At 38.4% G+C, this 18,860-nt stretch overlaps 1 protein-coding gene across 2 annotated transcripts in view; it reads right to left on the bottom strand.

Moving 5' to 3' along the window:
• The window catches only part of Apool (apolipoprotein O like), a 60,407-nt gene extending 45,277 nt beyond the window's left edge, over window positions 1-15,130 (bottom strand). The window contains exon 1 of one of the 2 annotated variants that reach the window (XM_090327016.1): window positions 15,066-15,130. In XM_090327016.1, the coding sequence (XP_090183142.1) occupies window positions 15,066-15,080 (15 nt within the window). In that variant the 5' untranslated portion in view covers window positions 15,081-15,130. The other variant, XM_090327018.1, reaches the window with a different exon arrangement.
• Between the last annotated feature and the right edge of the window lie 3,730 nt (window positions 15,131-18,860).

Here is an 18,860-nt window from a genome sequence, read left to right as displayed (position 1 = left end):
AAAATCACTGTTGAATGAATATACTTACTAACCCGTGTACTTTTCTGAAAGTCTACCTCACTCAAAGCCATGACTCAGCATCATAGAGCTCTTATTTTCACAAGGCATTAATCTGGTATTCATCAAATATAATGCTATCCTATTTTATATGTTAATTGTTTTTCTACTAAAATATAGACTTGTCATGAGTAGTCATATCTGTGTCCCCAAGGGATTCTGTAGAAACAAAGATCTGTAAAACTAAGCAATAAACAATACACAGTTGTAAATTCGGTGGAATAAATATAGAATCTTTAAAACTCTTTCTTATAACACATACTAAAAACCTATGCGACAATTGCTGGTGGAGGCAAAAAACTAGAGATCCTGAAGCCAATTTAAAACTCTAAGACTGGGGCCGGGAGTTTGGCCTAATGGTAGAGTGCTTGCCTAACATATACAAAGACCAGGGTTCAATTCCTCGGTACCACATACATAGAAAAGCCAGAAGTGGTGCTGTGGCTCAAGTAGTAGAACACTACCCTTGACTAAAGCCCAAGGACAGTGCCCTGAGTTCAGTCCGCAGGGCTGGCAATTAAAAAAAAACAACTATAAGACTGATTTATTGTTCTCAACTTTTTGAAAAATCTGAAGGAATGTATAAACTATTTTCTCTCAGAATGTATTCTGAAAGTTTTGCATATGCTTAAAGTCTCTAAGACTTTGAAGCATTTGACGAATACAATTGATCTAGCCCCACCACTAATGATTTTTATCACAAATATATTTTGTCTTCATACAAAAGTCTCAGATACATTTGCTAGAGTGCAGGATGGCAATGGCAATTAGTCTCATAAACATATTCATTGTGCACATTTTCTCCCCCCAACTCCCCTCCTCTCTCTGCTAGTCCTGAGACTTGAACTCAGGACCTGAGCACGGTTCTTAAGCTTTCTCAAAGCTAGTGCTCTACCACTTGAGCCACATACCACTTCTGTCCTTCTGGCTTTTTCTGTGTATGTGGTACTGAGGAATCAATCCAGGGCTTTATGCATGTTAGGCAAGCACTCTACCACTAGGCCATACTCCTACCCCACCCACTCCTCTCTGTCCCCCTCTATCTCCTTCCCTCCCCCTTCTTTCTTTGTCTTTCTCTCCTTTCTTCCTTCCTTTTTTTTGGTATTGGTCCTGGGGCTTGAACATAGGATATGGGTGCTATCCCTTAGCTTTTAAATTCAAGGCTAGCACTGTACCATTTTAGCCACAGTTCCTCTTTTGGTTTTGCTGGTTAATTGGAGAAAAGAGTCTCATAAAGTTCACTGCCGAGGCTGGCTTTATAACACGACCCTCAAATCTAATACTCATAAATAGCTAGGGTTACAGGTGTGAGCCACCAGTATCTGGATAAAGACTATTTCTACATGGCCAACAGAGTAAAAGTTTCTTTCTTACTTAATTTTTTTATTAAATTTTTTATTGTAATTAGTAAAAGGGTTACATGATATTTGCCAGATAGAAGGTGCATTAATTCACATACATTGATACCCTTTCACATGTCTTGGTACCCATTTCCCTCCCCGCCCCACACCCCCCACCCGTCTTGGTTTTCCCCCCTTCCCTATAAAATTCTTACTTACTTTAAATAGCATTCTAATTTGCACATTATATTTCCTAGCGAAGTTAATGTGATTATTCTTAAACTTTAGCATTCATGAAGACCCGGGTTCGATTCCTCAGTACCACATACATAGGAAGAAGCCAGAAGTGGTGCTGAGGCTCAAGTGGTAGAGCTCTAGCCTTGAGAAAGTCCATGGACAGTGCTCAGGCCCTGAGCTCAAACCCACGACTGGCAAAAAAAAAAGTCTTCTCTCCAATAGTCACTCAAAAAATCATTTGGCCCTATGGCTCAAATGGTACAGCACTAGCCTTGAGCACAAAGAGGTTCAAGAACAATGTCCAGGCCCTGAGTTCACGCCACATAACTGACAAAAAAGTCATACTGTTTTCAGCTGGGTGTCATAATAAAAGGAGAAATATTCCTTTTATTAGAGTCATTTTGTGGAGGAGGCCAAAAGATCCAGCAGAAAGGTCTAAAAAGAGATTTTTCTTTTAGGGTGGGACTGGTTTTGGAAGAGCTGTTCTATAGGAAGATACCATCACCACAGAGCTATAAACTCCTTGATCACTACAATCGGGTAGGGAACAGAAGAAAGTTGTAGTTTACCACCCTTAGCAGAGGAAAAAGGAGCCTGTCCATCTCTAACTGCACCCACTTTTCTTTATTCTCAACACTTTCCCTCCACACTTTAATTTTCACAGCCATTTGCACAAAATGGTTTTACAACTGTTACTTTACTACTATTTCCTACTCTATCTCTCCCCACTTTCTTCCAATAGAAGCCTTATCAGTAAAAAAAAGGAATGTTTCTCTTTCTCAGTAATTTCATGGTCTGTAGAACTAGTGTACATACACTCCTGCTACAACTGAGTAAAACAGACAGAGGCATAGCTATACAACTGATCATGTTTTACCTCTTCTAAAATATCAAGCAGATAAAAGGAACAGAATTTGGCCCAAAAGTTTAAGAACTGTTGAGGAATAAACTAATGATTATTGAGTTCAACATAAAATTGTAAAAGGAGATTAGTTTTAAACTTAAGGGTTGTATATCAGCTATATAAACCTAGTTGGCATAAGAATTTCTGTCTCAGAATGCTAAGAGTTCTTAAAGATCTTGTAGTGCTTGGGATAGGAGAATGGCTCCTGTCAAGCATGAGTTCCCCATTTCATGCTCAAAAGATTTTCTGGTTGGGCATTGGTGGCTCACTCCTTTAATCCTACCTACTCAGAAGACTGATATCTGATGACTGTGGTTCAAAGCCAACCCTGGCAGAAAAGTCACCATGAGAATTCGTATCTCCAAGTAACGGCCGGAAAACCAGAAATGGAGTTGTGGCTAAAAGTGGTAGAGTGACAACACTGACCAAAAGTGTTCAGGGATAGTGTCCAGGACCTGAGTTTAAGCTCTAGAACGTAAGAAAGCAAGCAAACAAACACGAGAGAGAGGGAGGGAGGGAGGGAGGGAGGGAGGGAGGGAGGGAGGGGGAGGGGGGAGGGGGAGAGGGAGAGGGAGAGGGAGAGGAGGGGGGAGGGAGTGGGAGAGGGGGAAGTAAGGCCATATAGAATGAGGCTAAATGAAAGGACCTCCAGGATAATGGAAACAAGAGCTATATATGATTGTTGTTCTTAATGTACTATGTTAGTTCTCATCTCTTTTGTTGTCCCTTGGCTATTCTGGTAGACTCTCTCTCTCTATATATATATACATATATATATATACATACATATTTGAAATAGGAAAGGAATGGGAAGGGGGAAAACAAGAGGAGGGGAGGGAAATGGGGACAAAAACATGAGAATGGGTATAAATGTTTGTGAAATAATGCACCTTCTATCTGGCAAATATAACTGTAACCCTTCTATTAATTACAATAAAAATTAAAATAAAAAAAGAAAGAAAGAGAAAGAGCGAGCGCGAGGGAGGGAGAAAGAAAGAAAGGAAGGGAGGAAGAGAAGAAGGGAGGAAGGAAGGAGGGAGGGAGGGAAGGCAGGGAAGTAAGGGGAGGGGAGGGAAGGTTAGGTTTTCTGGTCTAGCCTGTTTAACAGAAAGATTTACAAAACATAATACCAAGTAATGTGTTCCCCAGGAAGCTCCATCAATAGATCATTTCCTCCATTTTTAACAGCTCTGCAGTAGACTGACTTGAAACATGTCCATTAGTGTCAGTGTCCTTTTTACTGATCCTAGTAACTATTTCTACTTCACACAGATCAGGTCTGGCCCCTGTTTCTCAAGGAAATACATCTTAATTTTCTGAACTCTGGACTGTGTTCCTGTGTCTCTTATACTGTTTTCCAAGGATAATAAGGTTTCTAATAATAAAAAATGTATCACTAAACCCATATTCTCCTTTCACAGGCATACTACTGTACTTTTTTAGCTGAAATTGAGAAGAGCAAAGGTGTTAATGTTTCATTTTGTAGACACAGCCTAAGAGCTCTTTCTTGACAGCAACGTAAAAGTCTTACACAAGGGTGCCCTGTTTTAGAGTAATCACCAGTGAGTCACTAACAGAGTCACTATATATAAGGGTGCTTATTTTCTTGCAAAAATAATGAGTAGGTGAATCATCTCTATGAGAATAAAGTATTATTAAATTACTGAGAACAGTCAAGTTTTTCAGCCACAGTATTATTTATTGTACTGGTACGTGAAAAGCAGATACTTTCCTGAAAGAGGAAATTAATTTTTTTTCCTGTATTTCCTTATAAAACTCATGGAAAAGACAGTGGTGCTGAAGAACAAGCAATACAACTGTAATAATCAAACTATAAAAAATGTACCTGTTCAATTTTGTTCTTGCTCATCAACAAGTCTTCTTCAAAGGAATTAAATAGTGAAATAAAAAATCTATGGAAATGCTACAAGAATAAAATAAAAGCTAAACTCTAAATCCTTATCATCTCAATGCTCAAAGATTAAGTCTCTATTATAGCACAATTTACACTATTATCAGATGGGTTTTCCTAGAAGATCAGTGGAAATGGTACTCTCATTTTTACTCTACCATACAAGACTTTTGCCTTCTTCAATTTAGATTATTTTTAGAGAAACTTTTCTTAAGCCATGAAAACTATTTTCTGCTTCATAGAACAGTTTTGGGGTAAACAATCTCCGCAGTAACCTTTGCATTCAAATTTCTAGCTTAGTGTCAGAATGATGAAGGAGGTGTGGGGTTTTACATATAACTTTATGGGAAAGCAAGTAAATATAACAATTCTACAATGTTAAAAACTACTTTTCATGAGCAATATCATAAATAAAAATGGGTATAAAGAAACCAGAATAATTCTAAGAAGCAAGTGGGTAAATATTCACTTTACTAAAAACCTGATAATATACATCAAATTTCTGTTTTACTAGCTGAGGCTACTGATATTCACTGTCATGAAAGAGGTTATTATTCTACCAGCATGAAGGATTTGAGACTTAAATTGAGATCCAAGGATCATAACTACTATTGCACTCTACACAGTGCTTGGAATATAAAGATTCTTCTAAACCACAGCAACAACAGCAAGCAAAGGTTTTTCATTTGAAATACTGCAAACATAGTCTTGTACACACTGTGAATTGCATATTCAGTATTTTCTCATTTAAATCTCTAAAGGTATCATTCCATATTCAGATACAACTGAAGTTTGTATGCATTAAACGATCTATCTGCCAGAAGTCATAAATATAGTTATTATATGGTAAAATGGGGCAACTCCCAAATGGATCTAAAAAGATCTGTATATAATTGTTCAAGGATAAGAAAGTAACAATAATATTCATTAAGAGAATGGAAAAATAAACATGCTCTTTTTCTAAAAAGGAATGCTATGAAGCAAAGAAAATTAATGATCTGGAATTATATACATGAAACACGAATTAATCGTGAACAATGCTAATTTAAAACAAGCTGCAGAAGAATGTGTACAGTATAAATAAAACTTACAAAAATTAAAAGCATATAAAAATATAGGGGATAGAGGCATGGCTCAGCAATAGAGTATGAGCCTATCATTTGAGGCTCTGAGTTTAAATCCTCTAGGAAATAATATATAAGTTTTAGGAATACATGTATATATAGTAAAATCTAAAAATATACACAGCAATACTATGTTAGGGTTTGGGGAGGAGGAAGAACACATGGCTTAAAGGGTACCCTGTGTATTTCAACTGTGCTGGGGTATTCATTGTATTATCATCATTATATTTTGTATGTCTATATCATTTTAAAATAAGCTTAAAAATTTAAAAACTATAAATTGCACAGATAAAAGCATAGCCACTAGAGAGACAGCCAACCAACTAGGAAAAGATATTTACCAATAATACAACAGACAAATGCTTAATATCCAGTATCTACAGAGAATCAAGAAACTAATCCCCCCCCCCAAACCCAACAAACCATTCACTAAATGGGCAAGGGAACTAAAGACAGACATGTCAAAAGAAGAGGTTAAAATGACAGAAAAGGATACGAGAAAATGTTCATCATCCATGGTCATAAAGGAAATGCAAATAAAAAACAACTCTAAGATACCACCTTACCCAAACAAGAATGGCCAAGATTTTGAAATCAGATAATGACAGATGCTGGCGGGGTTGTGGAGAAAAAGGAACCCTACTGCACTGCTAGTGGGATTGTAAGCTAGTTCAGCCACTCTGGAAAGCAGTGTGGAGGTTTGTTAAAGAACTGAAAATTGACCTTTCCTATGATCCTGCTATACCACGACTGGGCATCTATCCTGAACATCATATCCCAAGATATGATAAGGACACCTGCTCAGCTATGTTTATCTCTGTGCTAATCACAATAGCCAGACGATGGAAACAATCCAGATTCCCTACTGCAGATGAATGGATACAGAAAATGTGGTATATATACACAATGGAATTCTACATAGCCAACAGACAAGATAAAATAATGGCATTTGCAGGGAAGTGGATGAATCTAGAGTGAATCATGTTGCGTGAGACAAGTCAAGACCAAAGGAACAAAAGGTGCATGGTATCCTCAATATGTGGCTATTAGATCCAAACAGTACAAGAGCAAGGACTCAATAACTGCATACCCAATGCTATGAAGATGGTACTGGAAATATAAACACAACTACATAGACATAAAAAATTTATGACTCTATTGACATAATGTTTTATTATATAGATAAATAAGTATATGACATACAAACCCTCAGCCTAATTTTAATTATGTTCTAAAATCTAAGTGCCAGTGATTGTATATAGAGATTCCCTTCTTGAATATTTATTTGTTAAATATGTCATTTGAAATATGATGCAAAAATCAATGTTAATAAATTATTTAATTAAAAATTGCCAAATAAAAAAATTAAAAAATATAAATTGTCCATTCTGGAATCAATCTCTCTGTCTCTCTGTCTGTCTCTGTCTCTGTGTGTGTGTGTGTGTGTGTGTGTGTGTGTGTGTGTGTGTGTGTGTGTGTGTGTGTGTGTGTTTGTATGCAGGGCCTGAGCTTTTTTGCTCAAGGCTAGTGTTATATTACTTTAGCCACAGCTTCACCTCCTTCTTTTTGGTGACCAGAATCTCATAGACTTTTCTGCCCAGGCTTTGAAGCATGGTCCTCAGATCCAGCCTCCTGAGTAACTAGTGTTATAGGTGTGAGCTATGGGTATCTGGCCTGGATTTGTTTTAAAGGTTTCATATTACTGTAAAAATGACTATAATCCCAGACCTCAGAAAGGTAAAGTATGAAGGTGGCAAGCTCCAGATCAGCCAGGGCTACAGAGTGAAATGCTATTCCAAAAAAATAAAATGAAATAAAATAATAAATTTTAGTATTCAAGCACTGCAGCACATAGCCTTTTCTAATTCAATCCCATACAAGCCCAAAGTATCTTCAGCAATTTACCTACCTGTATTAAGTCCCTGAACTACATCATAACAATGTTCAATGCAGAAATACAGTTGACAAACTAATACCTTCAATACTGATCATCGAAAGACCACCATTCAAGTTCTATGTGGCCTTGGAGCATTATAACACATGGACATTTCTTAAACTGCTAAAGAATAAATAAATAAATAAATAAATAAATTTTATAATATAAGTGCGTTTGTATAAGATAATTCTTTCTACTGATAAAATTATGTTCTCTAAAAAAAATGTTGTTTGCTGGGAGTTTGGCCTAGTGTTAAGAGTGCTTGCCTAGCATTCACGAAGACCCAGGTTCCATTCCTCGGTATCATATATATATGGAAAAAAGCTGGAAATAGTGCTGTGGCTCAAGTGGTAGATCTCTAGCCTTGAGAAAAACCCAAGGACAGTGCTCAGGCCCTGAGTTCAAGGCCCAGGACTGGTCCAAAAAAAAAAAAAACAAAGAGGCTCACAGTCCTTGCCAGGTGTGGCGGTTCACACCTATAATCCTAGCTACTCAGGAGGCTAAGATCCGAGGATCACAGTTCAAAGACAGCTCAGGCACTAAAGTCCCTGAGACTCTAATTTCCAATTAACCACCAGAAAACTGGAAGTAGCAGCGCTGTGGCTCAAGAATTAGGACGGTAGTCTTGAGCTGAAGAGCTCAGGAACAACCCCAAACACAGAGTTCAAGTCCCACTACTGACCAAAAAAAAAATGTTGTCAAATTTTTATGCCCCTTAACTATACTTAGAAGGTAATGAAAACCAAAACTTAAACACCAGAACGGAAATTGGAGAATTTTATATAGCTGGAATCTCTACAAAATTCAGTGTTAATATAATAAAAATTCTGACATACAAATTAACGCTGGAGGTAGCCAATCCGTGAAAAATCGAATATCTTGTCTTATAATGGTAGTAATGATACAATACTAAAGTAAATGTACCAATATTTGGAGACATGAAATTACAGGATCAATACCAGAATAGATCACACTAAAGGTTGCCACGTTGGTACTATGGTTATTAATTTTTAACAAATAAGGTACCTCAGTTGTTCAAAAGTAAAGCAAGTAAGAAGGTTAGGGATTTGACACAGCACTACATTTGCCTATCACGTGCAAGGACCTAGATTCATTCCCAAGAACTATAAAATAAATAAAGCAAGGAAAAAAGAAAAGCAGTAAGTATTACTTCAGAACTGAGTCACAGTACAATTACAAAGAATACTCCCCCTCAGACACACTCTCTAGCTTTAGTTTCTGTGAAGTATCTTGTAATTCTTATTGCTACCCCTCTTTATTGTAATATCTTTCTGTGATGTTTCCTTGATTTTTCTCCTCTTATCAACTGATAAAATTACTCATTCTAGCAAGTTGAACCTGTTGGTATTTTGATATTTTGCACAGCAGAAGAAAAATTTAAGAAAATAATGGAAAATTTTCCTAAAAATGTAATAAACCATGTTACATAAGACCTGATGCCACTGCCATAACAATTGTTCATGTTTCCTGTTTCCAGTTACCGGGACAGTTCTGTGAAATCTCCTAACTACAGATCCCTGACCTGCTGCTTCTCCAAATCCCTGTGCCACAATTTCTGTCATTAGCATCAGGGCCCAATATCCCTTCAGCTGTTTTAGTTCATTTATGATACTATAACCAAGTACACTAAGGTTGAGCTATGAGTACAGCAATGTATAATTATTATTTATCATTGCTGGTGCTAGGAAGTTCAAGATCCAATCCACCAGCAGATACCATGTTTGGTTAACCTTGTATTCTATTTCAAAGATTGTATCTTCTTATAGCTCTCTTATAAAGCGAGTAGGGGTAAAGGCAGTCTTTTCTTACCTCTTTTATAAAGGCATTAATCCCATTAATAGCCCTCATGACCTAATGCCTTCTAGCAATGTCCTATCTCTTAATATCAACATGCCAGATTAAGCTCTAAAAGAGCTCTCAGCAGTGACATCAATAGGTAAGCCATAGAAGCCATTCCATGCACCCTGATCCCAGTACTACCATAGCTGTGTGGCAGCCAAAATGGATTCTACTGGGTTAAATGACTCCTCCTGGGGGAAGGGGAGGGCAAGAGGAACCCAGCAGCCGGAGACACCAGTGAAGTCCTTTTTTTCTATTAAAAAATGGTCTTTGGGAGCCAAATTTTCCGAAATTCACTCTCATTTCTTGTACAAATAAAAATGTGATTTTTGTTTATTACTACTAAATTCTTCCTGCTTCTTTTATCTCGTGTGTGTGTGTGTGCCAGTACTGGGACTAGAACTCTGGTCCTCACACACTAGCACTAGCTTGGCTTTTTCACTCAAGGTTAGCACTCTACCACTTAAGCCACACCTCCACTGTTGGTTTTTTACTGAGTTACTGAACATAAGCATCTCAGTAACTTTTCTGGGGTAAGATAATAGGCATGTGTCTGTAGTACCTGGCTCTCAGTGTTTTTCAATACAAGCCAGTCTTACACCAATTTCCTTTGCTTCAAAAAGTTAGGAAATGGAAGTGGCATAATTGCTCAAGGGGTAGGACAGTAGTAGCCTTGAGCTGAAGAGCTTAGGGTCAGCGCCCAGACCCAGAGTTCAAGCCCCACGATTGACAAAAAAAAAGAAAAAGTTAGGAGACGGGGAGACGGCCAGGAGTTTGGCCTAGTGGTAGAGTGCTTGCTTAGCATGCATGAAGACCCGGGTTCAATTTCTCGGTACCACATACATAGAAAAAAGCTGAAAGTGGTTCTGGGGCTCAAGTGGTAGAGCTCTAACTTTGAGAAAACCCAAGGACAGTGCTCAGGCCCTAAGCCCAAGCCCAGGACTGGCAAAATAAATTAATAAATAAATTAATTAATGTATGTATGTATGTATGTATGTATGTTAGGAGAGATCAACACAGTTCAAAATCTTTAAAACTAGTTCTACATCTTTGTTTAACTATCACATCTGTTCAACAAGCTCTCATCTTTCAAAACATATATGCCATTTTCACAGTTATCTACCAATCTGCAATAACTTACATTTTCATAATCCTTATTATTTAATTTGGAGCTAAACAATGAACACCAATTACTCTTTTAATATTTCAGTTAGTAGATGTTTTATTAAATTAATTAATCCCCAAATGCTCCATGAACCTTAGCCATTTGTAACATAGGTACCTTCCCTTGCAGTCATTATAAATGGACTCACCTCCAACATTCTAAACAGTGGGAAATTTCCTCAAGACTGAATATTTCGCACCCGTAATCCTAGATACTCAGGAAGCTAAGACCTGAGGATCATGGTTCAAAGCCAGCCCAGGCAGGAAAGTCCATGAAACACTTACCTGCAATTAACCACCCAAAAGCCAGACGCAGAACTGTGGCTCAAGTGGTAGAGCACTAGCCTTGGGTCAAAACTGCGCAGAGACAGTGCCACAGGCCCTGAGTTCCAGCCTCAGGACTGACACATTCGTGCACATACATACATACACAAAAGTAACAAATAGATACTATTTCATCTCTCACACTCAACTGAAATTTGTTCCTTTTTGTTACTCTATGATCATCATTCTCCTAGGTCATCACTTCTACCCTCTTTTCATGTCTTCTTATTCAGTCTAGACCACTGCTTTGATAAATGCCCTCTATTATCTGGTAGTTCCAGCCTGCTGTTACTCAGTATCTCAGCATCCCCAACTGTCTCTTTCACCACACCTCTCTGTGAGCAGTGCTACAGAAAGTCAAGAGATAGCATCAGCTGGGCCCTCACTTACCAATTATTTTATTTAATGTCTACTAATGTCTTACTAAACATCTGCAATGCCTTTCCCAAGTGATTCCATTCTGAACCCCCTAAAATGCACATTCTACATTTTCCTCTTTAATTTCAGCACATGACCTTAATCCTAAGGAGACAGACATCTGCCTTTCAGTTTCCATAATTTCCCTCCTCTGTTCTTCAAAATTTCTCTGTATCTTCTTTACTTATTATCTATTGGCTGTGGACTTCATGTGTCTTTTTTTATGCCAGTCCTGGGGTTTGAACTCGGGGCCTGGGCACTATTACTAAGCTTTTTGCTCAAAGCTAGTGCTCTACCATTTGGGCCATGGCTCTACTTCCAGATTTTTGGTGGTTAAAATGCCTTTTACTCTCTAGGTTGAGTTCAAAGTGTGATCCTCATATCTCGGCCTCCTAAGTAGGTAGGATTACAGGCATGAACCACTGTTGCCCAGCAAATTTGCCTTCATTTTGTCAAAGAAAATCTTCCTCAATTTATTACCTCTTCATGAAACATGGTCCAGGTTCTGCATTCAGAGCAAGCTCTACCACTTAGCACTATGTGGCTTTGAGGAAGTCACACAACCTTTCTAGGATCTGGTTTCCTTGCATGCAAAAAGATGAGATTAGTGAAAATGGTCACAGATCCACTATGCAACAGAAGGGAGAAAACTGACATAAAATGCTTAGTGATAACTGCTCAGACACAAAGCCACTCTTGTTACTATTACTAATATCTTTTCGTTTACACTAGCTCTTAATACATTTTTCCTTTGTCTCCAAGCTTAAGTATTTTTTAAAATATCTTTTTGAAATGTGCAATTCCCACCGCAAGATTTCATTCCTGCCTTTCATCACTAAGGATTTCTTATAAACATCTGTTCCACAGGAAGCAAAGAGTAGCAGTTTCAAAATCAGTACACCTGCATTTAAGCATAGCTATCCCATGAGCACCTGTTTGACCAAGAACAAGCACTTCTGCTTTTTTTCATCTGTGAAATGAGTATATCATTCATTTGTTTTTTTTTGTCAGTCCTGGGCTTGTGCTCAGGGCCTGAGCACTGTCCCTGGATTTTCTCAAGGCTAGGGCTCTACCACTTGAGCCACAGCACCACTTCTGGCTTTTTGCTATGTATGTGGTACCGAGGAATTGAACCCGGGTCTTAGTGCATGCTAGGCAAGCACTCTACCACTAGGCCAAACTCCAGCACCCCATTTCTTTAAAAAAAACTTATTTTTGCCATAGTAGAGTTTCAGTTATATTTGTAAGATAATGAGTAATTACTTCTTGAATATTGTTACCCTTCCCATGTTTTTCTCCCACTTTCCCCCCCACACCCTCTCAAGTTATAAAGTTCATTTCTAGCATGTTGTCTTGTGAATATCATTTTTACATTGGTTTACCCTTTGTCCTTTGTCTCATCATCTTGTTTTTTTCCCTTCCCTTCCCCAATTCGAATAAAGAAATAAATGTATATACAATGAGCTACATATCAAAATCAGATACAGTAACATCAGAGGATAAACATAAGGAATAAAAAAACAAAAGAGGAAAGAAATAACTTCACAGAATGCATTAAAAACAACATCCACAAAAATAAATCAGTTTTCATATCCTGAAGTTCATTTTGCTTAGCGGCATCCTATATGGCCATATGTACATAGCTTTTGAGCTATTGTATATCACCCATTTTTTAAGGTCATCAAGACAGCTAAAGTGAAAATATTCTATGTAAAACTAGTGTTCAATGTAGGTTCTAAATACATGTCAGTTCCCTGTACCTTATCCTCAACTTCTTGTATTCTGGGAGCTCTATAACACTACTTATAACTCTTCTTCTTATTTTAGCATTATTATTCTTTTTTCATCTTATTATTAGCATTATCACTTTGGGCAATTTAATCAATTACATCAAAATGTAACGTTTGTGAAGCAATAATGCCTGCAATATAAAGTTGCTGAGAATACATTAAGAACACACATGTAACCACGCAATGGGGGCTCAGGCCTGTAATCCTAGCTACTCAGGAGGATGATATCTAAAGATGGCGATTCAAAGCTAGCCTGGACAGGGACATAGATGAGACTTTTATCTTCAATTATTCATCAAAATGTCAGAAATGAATCTGTGGCTTAAAGTGGCAGAGCAGTATCCCTGAGCAAAAACCTTCAGGGATAGCAAGCAGGACCTGAGTTTATGCCTCAGCACTTGCATGTAAACAGACAAAGCAGTATAAAGTGTTTCAGCATAGTGCATATTGTAATCACTTCATAATGGTCAAGTCATACTATATTCTATGACATTCAGTAAGGCAGACTCAAAATGAAAAACCTCTCGTATTTTCTCTCATGCAAAATGTAGATTTTAAAATAAAAAGGACAGAATGTAAACAAGGGACTATAGTGTCAGGGAACTGGAAAGTAGCAGAAAAGGAAAAGAGGTGAATGAGGAGGTATATATGATTGCAGTACAATGTAGGCATGAGTGAAGGAGTGATATTGAACCCATTGAAAAGATATAGCCAGAGGGAAGGGACTAGGTGTCCCACACTTGTAGAGCTAAGTATTCATGAATCTGAGATCTGAGTTTCATAGTTCACAGCTAGTCCAGTTAGGAAAGTCTGAAACTCTTAGGTCCAATTAATAATGAAGTATTTGGAATTGGAGGTGTAGCTTAAGCTGTAAAGTGCTATTTTTGAGCAAACAGTATAAGCGACAAGGCTCAGGACAAGAGTTCAAGCCCCAGAACTGGTAGCCATACACACACAAAACATCTACAAATAATAAAACTGGGGATGGATTCCAATGGTGGAACACTCACCTTTGCATTCACAAAGTCCTGGGTTCAATTCCCAACATTTCCCCCAAACAAAACAAAGTTTTAAGAGGATAACAATGTTCGCAAAGAAATGTACTCACTACCTTTTGTATTAACTGTAACCCCTGTGTACATCACCCTGACAAGAAAATAAACTTGAAAATAAAGAAAGAGGATTCACCTCCGCTTAAATCTTCTAGCGTTAGTACATGGGCAGCGGTGTGTGGGAGAGTGCTTCTACAAGAGGCAAGCAGGAAGTGACAGAGTTGGGAGGATTTACCAGCATTTAGTAACTTATGAGTTCCAAGAACTGCAAAATTGTGAGAATGGGGAACTAAGACGGCCACTGAGCTGACTTAAAATGAACATGGGTGAACTGTGTTATTTATATTCCTATGGCCTTTAAGCCTAGCAAACCATGTTACGTTGAAAACGCGCTCCATCAAGAGTTTGGAAACTACTCTTACTGAAACCAACAGTTCGCTGACTTTATCTCCTGCAGCCTGGTTTATTCTCAAGTCAAAAGCTCCTTTTGTTATCTACTCGAAAGCAGTAGGTTAGTGGAGTAATGAGCACAGTACAACTGAACCCGCCATCTACACGGACTTGGCGACTCTCAAGTTTGAACACAGTTGGTTCACCCTATGGGTCACGAGGCCGCTCCCAAGTGCACGGAGAAAAAGAAAAATGCCAACCATTCTCTTCCGTACCTGGAAGCCGTTCCGGATGCGCGATGAGGTGGTCATTGCCACCCGACAGTTTGGCTTTCTACCTCGCTCTTGTTTAAACAATCCACCCCGGGAGGCTAAAGAGACCTCCACGCCCCGAGCAGAGAAAACTCTAGAAAAGAGCCAAGTTCCTGAGGCTTCGGATGTTACCCACGATCCCAACGCCACACTACATACCGAGGGGCTCCCTTCAGAACGACCGGAATGTGATCGGCACTGACACTGACGCAGGCACACACACAAACACAAGTTTGTTTTCACTTACCCTAAAGGCCGCCATCTCTATGACCCTCGCGTCCCAAGTTTGCCGACGGAGAGCGAAGAGGGACAAACTAGTTCCCGCGACGAAAGCCCCGCCCTGTTGTGCTTCAGGCTTGCTGACTCTGCCCTTTCTCCGCCCTCTGGACGCTTGTGCAGCTGTTACAGTCTTCTTGGATAGACCTATCCTTTGTTTTCACGGTTGACTCTCCTTGTCTGTGATTTAAAAAAAAAACAAAAACAAAGAAACAAAAAACCTGGCAAATTGCAGAATATTCTCCACGCTCCAGTTGACAGTTGTTTCCTTCACTAAAAGACTTCTCTTAGTTTGATTGAGGTCATATGGAATTTATCTAAAACTTGAAACACAAGTTCAAAGGCCTTAATACACTGTGTACAGTACTCACAAGAAAATCATATACCTCTGTCATTTACATGACGAAGAACATTCAATTTATAACTATATCACTGACCATCAAATCCATGACAGTGAAAATATCTGAGTGAAGCAGTGATTACTTAATCCATGTTTTAGAATAAATCCCTAGTGCTTGGCATAAATGATGAAGATATTCACACAATGCTCACGTGCATTCTGCAAATGTCAGAGAAGCTTATTTTTCATCACTTATTTTTCCTGAAATATTGATGCTTAAAAAAATCCCAATATTATCAGGGTGCTGGTGACTCACCCTCTATAATTCTACCTACTCAGGAGACTGACACCATTGGATTATAGATCAAACCCAGTCAAGGTAAGGAAGCCTATGAGATGTATATCTCCAATTAACCACCACCATCACACACACACACACACACACACACACACACAGCTCCAGAAATAAAAACTGTGACTCAAGTGAATCAGTTGAGTATCAGCCTCAAGTGAAAAATCTCAGGGACAAAGACCAGACCCTCAATCCAAAACTGAGACAAACAGTAAACATACACAAAAATCACAATATTGACTTTTTTTGCTGCTCTAAGATCCCTTTTTTTTGTTTAATTATCGAGGTAATATATAGAGGGGTTACAGTTACATTGACCAGATACAATATTGACTTCTTTACATTATCACTCACTGCCTAGTAAATGACCTCCACAATGTCTGTCACTAATCTGGTCTTCAAGAGTGTAAAGCTTCTTTTTTTTTCATTGTCCATTTTTCCAATCTGTTTCAGGGCTTTTCATTTTTTTTTCCTGATAACGTTCACTGAAAAATTCTACTTAACAAACCATAAATATAGTCAGCCCTGGGACTTGAACTTAGGGCCTAGGCACTGTTCTTCAGCTTTCTCAAGCCTAGTATTCTACCACTTGTGCCACAGTACCACTTCCAGCTTTTTATGTATATGTAGATACCCAGGAACCGAACCCTGAGCTTCCGTGCATTCTAGCTAAGCACTCTATCACTAGGCCACACTCCCAGCCTAAATTTATATTTTTTATTCACCAATCCTGGGGCTTGAACTCAGGACCTGTCTGGGCACTTTGTACTCAAGGCTAGAGCTCTGCAACTTGGGCCACCGCGCCACTTCCGGGTTTTCCTAGCTATGTGGTATTGAGAAAGTGAACCCAGAGCTTCATGCATGCTAGGTAAACACTTCACCACTGGGATGTGCTCATGGCCCCTAAATTTGTATTTTTTTGCCAGTCCTGGTCCTTGAACTCAGGACCTGAGCATTGTCCTTGGGCTTTCTCAAGGCTAGAGCTCTACCACTTGAGCCTCAGCACCACTCCCAGATTTTTTCTATGTTTGTGGTACCGAGGAATCGAACCCGGGTCTTTGTGCATGCTAGGAAAGCACTCTACCACTAGGCCCAACTCCTTATTTTTAAACTAATTTAAATTTAAACTTTTCTTATACAAAGGACAGAAATACTTTTTTCATTGTTACCTTTTTAGAACAGTTACTTCATACTTTGTCCTACTCTCTTTTGTCCCTCTTTGTTTTTGTTCCTACCACAATAGTTGAAGAGTAATAGAGTATTTCTCCTGGTCTACATGATACTTATTTCATACCTATGATAACTTCAGTTTTAGAGATTAATCCAGTTATTTCCTCATGCTAGACAAGCACTCTAACATTAACACACACCACCATCCCTTTGAAAATGATCATTCTTTTTTACAGTGCTGGATATCAAATCCAGGGTCTGATAGTTCCTCTCCTTCATGACACATTACATTTTCTTGTAAAATCCTCAACCAGCCTTGATCACATAATAAGAAAGCACTACTATAAAACTGCATAGGCTTGCTATACTTAAATATTTTCCCTCATCTGGGTGTCACTGGATTATGCCTGTAACCCTACCTATTCTGTTCTTCAGCTTTCTCAAGCCTAGTATTCTACCACTTGTGCCACAGCACCACTTCTAGCTTTTCATGTATATGTGATACCCAGGAACCGAACCCTGAGCTTCCGTGCATTCTAGCTAAGCACTAGAGTTTGTGATCTGATGATTGTGGTTCCAAGCCAGCCCATATAGGAAAGCCCATGAGACTCTCATCTCTAATTAATCCCGCAAAGCCCAAGTGGAGTTATGGTACAAGTGGTAGAGTGATATAGCCTTGAACAACAACAACAACAACAACAACCCTCAGGGATGTAGGGCATTGAATTCAGGTCCCAGGACTGGCACACAAAAACTTACATTCCTGAGCTCTAAAACTGTAATCACAAGGAACTTAATTTTCCTAAGTAAATAAATTAGCTTCTGAAGTTAATTCCTTCCCAGTGGAGACTCTAGGTGAGAAGGCAACTTGACTGATGTCATGTGACACCCTGGGCAGAAAATCCAGATAAGCCATGCTCAACAGCCTAACTCACAGAAACTGGGATAATAAAGGTAGGTTGTTCCATGCTAGTATTTTGTGATAATTTATGATTCAGCATAGAAAATTAATATCCCAACATAATCAACGAAGATTTTACATACGGATTGGTAACAATACATCTTTTTGATAGGTAACATATCTTATTAAGGCACTTAGAGCATTCATAAAAATCAATCAGATTTTAGGTCACATGATAAATCACATTTTTTTCTTTTTTAAAATTTTATTTTATTGTTGGGGTGATGTACATAGGCGTTGCAGTTACATTCATCAGGTAGTGGGTATATTACTTCTTGAACATTATTACCACTTCCCATATTTTTCTCCCACTTTCCCTCCTCTCACTTCCTTCCATTCTTCTTGTTTTCCCCTTAACTTCACATTTTCAAATACATAAATAGAAGTATATACAATATACCAAGTACCAAAGTCAGATACAATAACAACATGATATAAACCTTAAGGGAAAAAGAAATAACTTTACATAGTACATTAAAAATACCAATCACAAAGATAAACTTCTTGTTTCCATATCCTGGAATTTATTTCTCTTAGCCTCATCCTATATAACCGTATATACATAGCTTTTGAGCTATTATGATCATTTGTTGGAATAATCCTAAACATATACTAATTGTGACAAATAAGGGAAACCATGGAGCCTATGTTTCTTTGGGTATGGCTTAGTTCACTTAATATAATTTTTTCCAAGTCTTTCTATTTCCTTACAAAAGGGGCAATGTCATTCTTTCTGATGGCAGCATAGTATTTCATGGTGTAAATATACCACATCTTCATTATCCATTCTTCCACTGAGGTACATTTGGGTTGGTTCCATATCATAGCCATGGTAAATAATGCTGAAGTGAGCATCGATGTGCTGGCAGGTTTAGTATGCCCTTGTTTCTGGATATTTGGGTAGATGCCCAGAAGTGGAATTGCTGGGTCATAGGGGAGCTCT

This window comes from Megascapheus bottae, chromosome X, assembly GCF_031878675.1.
Source record: "Megascapheus bottae isolate mThoBot1 chromosome X, mThoBot2.hap1, whole genome shotgun sequence".
Classification (NCBI taxonomy): domain Eukaryota; kingdom Metazoa; phylum Chordata; class Mammalia; order Rodentia; family Geomyidae; genus Megascapheus; species Megascapheus bottae.
Note: the sequence above shows the minus strand (reverse complement) of the source record. Positions and strands in the feature narration are given on the sequence as shown.